Raw genomic sequence first — 6,000 nt, 5'->3', positions numbered from 1 at the left:
CAAAAATCTGAAGAGAAGTGACACATAAATTCATAAATTAATGAAAAATTGAGATGAATGGTCATCAACCATGCTAGCTCTTGAATTGCTCTTGCATATCTCAGCACGACTGCTCAAATTTTTACAGCAGAGTGGCTTACACGCTCCGTGAGTGACAGTGGCACTGGCATCATCAACTTAAGCGTTAAGCCATTAACAAAGTCAGGGATGATTAATCGCCTGAATGTGGATTGGTTTTGGACTTTTGTAACCCAAAACCGTGGAAAGTGCATGAAAATCTCTGCTTCAAAACCATGCTTAATTTCTTTATTCCTATTTTCATTGTTTTCGGGAATCCTCTCTCTCTCTCTCTCTCTCTGCATCACTGTCTGGTCGGCAAGGAAGCTTCATATGCGTGTACTGTCTGCTTATATCTATGACAGTTGAAGCACAGGGCAGGGCCCCCATTTTAGTGTTAACTCCGCCATTCCCTGTTCGAGGAGTGCGTGCAGAGTTGGTTTAAAGTTGTGGGTTTACTTTTTCTTTTCTCCTTAGGGGAAGATTCATGAAATTCTTTCGTGGGTTGTGCCGTTTCTTTCCATTCCTCTGATTTTTGGCTTCTGTAATTCTGAATGCACAAGGAAAGGTCGTGAAATTGTAGCAGAATATGTTATCCTGATTGTTCATGTTCTGTTATCGGTTAAGAGAGGTAATTTAAGATATTGTTGCTTTCCTTATTGGGTATGTCGCTTCCGATTCAAAATATTTTTGAGTCTTTCCCAGTTTTATTAATCGGTTTTTGGTTTTCTCTCGTGTTTTCTCTCCGTTTGGTCGCCAAGAAAACCGAGGGTCACGAAGGAGATAAAACTTTTTCCTGGCTATTGTTTGTTTTCTGGTTTGCCATAAGTCATAACCATACTGAGCGAACCCTTTAACTTTACGATTCAAATTTGTGATTTGTCTCCTGTTTCTTACATTTTCTCAGAGACCCAATGGAATGTTGGTTCTGAATTCCCCGTTTGTATGCTTATCTTGTTATTGCAGCAGTTGCCGAGAGAAAGAGCAAACAGTAGAAGAAGTTTTTTCCAGTGCAAAGGCTTTAATTGCCTTCAAAATACAATTACGAATTACATGAATAAGTCTACAAAGGGCATGGAGAAGGGCTTGGATTACCATTTATGGCATGCCTGCGCTGGTGGGATGGTGCAGATGCCGCCGGTTAACTCAAAGGTCTTCTACTTCCCTCAGGGCCACGCCGAACACGCCCACGGTAATGTAGAATTCAGGAACTTCCCAAGAATTCCTTCCCAGATTCTCTGCAGAGTATCTGCCATAAAGTATTTGGCAGATCCTGAGACTGATGAGGTTTTTTCAAGATTAAGTTTAGTGCCTTTAAGAACTGCAGAGATTGATTTAGAAGATGATGGGGTTCTGGAGAGGAATGGGTCTGAGGTTTCAGAGAAACCAGTGTCCTTTGCTAAGACATTGACACAATCTGATGCCAATAATGGGGGAGGTTTCTCCGTTCCCCGTTACTGTGCGGAGACTATTTTTCCGCGGCTGGACTATAGGGCAGAACCTCCGGTGCAGACCATCCTTGCAAAGGATGTTCATGGGGAGACTTGGAAGTTCCGCCACATATATAGGGGAACCCCCCGTCGCCATCTTTTGACAACCGGGTGGAGTAACTTTGTGAACCAGAAGAAACTTGTTGCTGGGGATTCTATTGTGTTCTTGAGGGCAGAACATGGAGATCTGTGCGTGGGAATTCGGCGGGCGAAGAGGGGAATTGGTGATGGACTTGAGTACCCATCTGGATGGAGCCCTGCATCTGCAAGCTGCAGCCCACTCTGTGGTGGGTTTTCTGTTTTCTTGAGGGAGGATGAGAATAGACTAATGCAAGCAAATGGCAACGGGTGTTCGCAGGGAAGGGGACGAGTGAGACCGGAATCTGTCATTGAGGCTGCAACTCTTGCTGCTGCTGGGCAGCCATTTGAGGTTGTTTACTATCCGCGCGCAAGCAGTCCAGAGTTTTGTGTCAAGGTGGCGTCCTTGAGAGCTGCAATGCAAATCCAGTGGTGTTCTGGAATGAGGTTCAAGATGGCCTTTGAAACCGAGGACTCGTCTCGGATAAGCTGGTTCATGGGAACTGTATCTTCTGTTCAGGTTGCTGACCCGATCCATTGGCCTAATTCTCCATGGAGGCTTCTCCAGGTATCGTTAAATGCAGCCTTGTTCTCCATCTTTCACAGGCTAAATTACCAAATTTACCGTTGTCGGAACTTGAAATGTCTAAATTATTTCACTCAGCAAGTTTCGGGTACAGAATAATGTATCATCCCAAAATGATGAATTTAGCTATTCACATAATTTCTTCGTCTATTTTTCTCCTTATTTTTCCATTTTGTGAAGGAATTATAAATGTGATGACTGGGAACCTAATTGAATGTAGAGGTTATGGGGGAAAATTGCAAAGACACAACATGTAAAATTAAGAACATAGCAAGAAAAGGGGTAGCGTTAAAATGTGCTTCCAACAGTAAATTAGAAATCCGTAACTCTTTTTAGAATTTTTTATTTAATCATCTTTCATTGGGTAATTAACAAATAGATTTATGCTAATTAGATCTAGCTTAAAACATCCAGAGTATGTGACAAAAGCAGGAATGCCTGCATCAACCTGCACTCCAAGTGTTGGTTGTACTGCATAGAACTTCCTGAAGAACACCTATGTGTACAGCGACTTCTTTTCCTGACTTCTTAACTTTCAGCTTTGATCCAATTTTACCGTTCGAAAGGGTGGATAACCTCTTGAAAGACGAAATTTCATCCTGCCTTGATTGTGTTTCTGTATCCTGTGTCTGGTGTTCGTCCTCTTGCTCTCCACTGCTGTTATATTCAAGACCCACTCCAACCAACTCATGTCTGCCATGAGATTGGAACACTGATCCTTCTTTCGCATTTAGTGAAAATTCCTATTGATGAATGGAGGACATCTTTTCCTAGGATATCCCAGTATAATGACAAATTTAAGGGTATGCTGATTCCTTTGTAGGAACAACAATACTGTCATCTTAGCATAGCATGTTGTTTTGTTTTAAATGTGTGTCATAGTTTATATTGTGTGGTGAATTAAACTCACTTGATCATTCCTCAAGCTTTTGTGAATGTGTAAATGTTTGTGAAGTTCAGGCTTGGTAGTTTTGTTTATTTATTTCAATGGTAGGAGGATTTGATTATGTATCATGTGGAATAGGTTGCAGCCATTAATTCATATTTCTACTAGAAGAGATGCATATGTATTGGTTAGACAAATTTCTAAATAGGTCCTGCATCTACTTAAAAGTTTATTTTGTGATGCTTCTTTGCTTAGCATGATGACATCTATGCTTAAAATCATCGGGCAGGTAACATGGGATGAGCCAGATTTGCTCCAGAACGTTAAGCGAGTCAGCCCATGGCTGGTCGAGTTGGCATCAAATATGCCTGCCGCCAATCTTTCCCCCTTCTCGCCACCACTAAGAAAGAAGCTACGGCTTCCGCAAAACTCAGATTTCTCCCTGCTTGGCCAACTTCCGGTGCCATCTTTTTCCAGCAATCTACTCAGGTCCAATGACCTCTTGTGCTATTTATCTGACCACATTCCTGGAGGCATACAGGGAGCCAGGCATGCTCAATTTGGACTACCTTCATCAGATCTCCATTTCAACAAACAACAATCAGGTCAATTTCCAATCAATTTCCATCGGCTTTGTCACACTGCTCCACCCTCCACATTCCCAAGTGATGGCTTTGTGGGCAATCCCAAAAATGATGAAAATATATCCTGCTTGTTGACAATGGGCAATTCCACCCCGAGCACAAGGGAAAACAACAATGCAAAGAAGCCCCGGTTAGTACTATTTGGTCAGCCTATACTTACTGAGCAGCAGATTTCTCAAAGCTGCTCTAATGAGACGGGCAGAAATAGTTCATCAGATGGGAATACTGAGAAGACAACAAACATCTCTGTTAGTCTTGGCTCTGCATGTCATGCTCTGGAAAGTTCTGCAGATGAAGGGGGGACCTGGTACAAAAATCTCCAAAAAACCAAGCTTGGGTTGGAAACTGGTCACTGCAAGGTATTCATGGAGTCGGAAGACGTGGGTCAGACTCTTGACCTCTCAGTCCTTGGGTCATACGAAGAGCTGTACAGGAAGCTCGCCGACATGTTTGGCTTGGGAAGAGCAGAAATGCCAAGCAGCGTGCTGTACCGGGATGAGGCAGATGCCATTAAGCACACTGGAGATGAACCCTTCAGGTAAAAATTTCCTCATCACTTTTCTAAACGTTTATCCTACCACTGGCTATACATTGTGCAATATCAACAGCATCCTCTTGTTGCCCCATTGCAGTGAGTTTTTAAAGACGGCGAAAAGGCTAACGATTTTAGCAGATTCGATCAGTGAGAATATGGGAAGGTAACTTCTCAAATACATATATATGAAGGTAGAGAAAGAATGACTTCTGTTAAATGTACAGTTGAATTACTGAATCCATCATTTTGACTGTCACAAGTCCCTTTTTCTGGTGGAGAGTTGTGGAAGAAGCCTACTTCATCCAATTTTGGGGGTATAGTAGTTTCAAGTCTTGTAGCTCGTCGTGGAATTGATGTCGGAAGAAGTTTCCGTGTTGTTTGTTTGTTCAAATCTTATTGGTCTTCCCAGAGTCCTGCAAGCTGTACAAATACAAAGTCTTGTTATTGCATGAGAACTGGTCTGAGAATTTTTATATGACCCAGCTGATCAGATCATCAGTTGTGTTTTTTTTCACCTTGAAGGTTGGAATTTAGGGCAATTGTCTTTCATTCTTATATTGTAATACCCTTTTTGGGGTCATGGGAAGTGGGAAATCTTAATTCAGTGACTCTTTTATTTTAATTATGAATTGATTCAACTTTATTTTCTGGCATAAGTAACCTACATTCCTGGGAATTCTAAAATCAAATAAAATTACATATCGTTTTTAAACTTAGACAATGAATTTGAATTTGTATGGATTGAACAAAATATAACGCAAGTTTTTGTTCGCTTCCGTCTAAATTTAAGTAAACTAAAGCTTAAAACTTAAAATCTATGTTTGACAAATGCAAATACCCATTCTTATGTAATCAAATTTATCCTTTCAATTCCAAATAGGGTTCAATTGTAAAGAGATTTGAGGGTGTTAGCCCTTGTGATTGGAACATGAATGGAGATATTTTAATTGAAGGTGGTTTAATTGATTCATGAAATTTGCAGGAGTAGAATGAATAACAGAAGTGAAATAAAATTTGTATTTGGGATATAATTTTTTAAAATAGTTATTTATACAAAAGTTTATGTTATTCAATGAAAATAAAATATAATAAAAATAGACATCTTTACAAGAAAATATGAAAAATAGTCATTTTTATCGCTACTCTTTTAATTTAAATTATTGTATTCTCATTTATTTTGTAATAAAAATATTTTTCATTTTTTGAGCTATCCCGTCTCTATATTACAATGATTTTAATTATAAAAATATACATCTAATTATATCAAAATTGACCAAGTAAAACGAGTAATAATAATAATAATAATAATAATAATGAGTAACGTGTGGTGGAAGATTTGCATGGTGCTGGCTGCACATGCATAGCATGTGTCAAGCTGTGACTTAGCAAGAGTCTTGCGAGAAAAGATGGTCATCATTCACATTAGAATGTGAGAGAGAGTGAGAGAGAGAGAGAGAAAAGTTAATCTTTTTCTTTTTCTGTTCTCCCCCTTTAAACTTTCTTATAAATAGTCTTTATTAATAACAATAAACAATTGTAATATAATGCATCATGTTGCACATGCATCTTATGTGTCAAACTGTTGGCTAAGGATGATCAAACAATGACATTAATTTATAAAAACATGATTGATCCATCACTAACACAAATAATTACCAATAATAATTTTAAAAAAATCAATTGTTAGCTCCACACCGGCTATCTCTTTCAAGTGGCGTCGTAAA

General features: G+C 39.4%; 1 protein-coding gene across 1 annotated transcript; it reads left to right on the top strand.

Moving 5' to 3' along the window:
• Nucleotides 1-302: 302 nt before the first annotated feature.
• Nucleotides 303-4,898, top strand: LOC131165659 (auxin response factor 16-like). Its single transcript, XM_058123634.1, has 4 exons — nucleotides 303-688; nucleotides 1,024-2,193; nucleotides 3,387-4,279; nucleotides 4,374-4,898. Exons 1-4 carry the CDS (start codon nucleotides 665-667, stop codon nucleotides 4,441-4,443), a joined length of 2,157 nt encoding a protein of 718 aa, XP_057979617.1. The 5' UTR covers nucleotides 303-664; the 3' UTR covers nucleotides 4,444-4,898.
• The last annotated feature ends 1,102 nt before the right edge of the window (nucleotides 4,899-6,000 follow it).

Source organism: Malania oleifera, chromosome 10 (genome assembly GCF_029873635.1).
Source record: "Malania oleifera isolate guangnan ecotype guangnan chromosome 10, ASM2987363v1, whole genome shotgun sequence".
Classification (NCBI taxonomy): domain Eukaryota; kingdom Viridiplantae; phylum Streptophyta; class Magnoliopsida; order Santalales; family Ximeniaceae; genus Malania; species Malania oleifera.
Note: the sequence above shows the minus strand (reverse complement) of the source record. Positions and strands in the feature narration are given on the sequence as shown.

Coding starts and splice junctions, on each gene's coding strand:
- LOC131165659 (XM_058123634.1), top strand. CDS start 665: ATGTTCTGTTATCGGTTAAGAGAG. Junction 2,194..3,386: donor CTCCATGGAGGCTTCTCCAG/GTATCGTTAAAT, acceptor ATCATCGGGCAG/GTAACATGGGATGAGCCAGA. Junction 4,280..4,373: donor ACTGGAGATGAACCCTTCAG/GTAAAAATTTCC, acceptor GCCCCATTGCAG/TGAGTTTTTAAAGACGGCGA.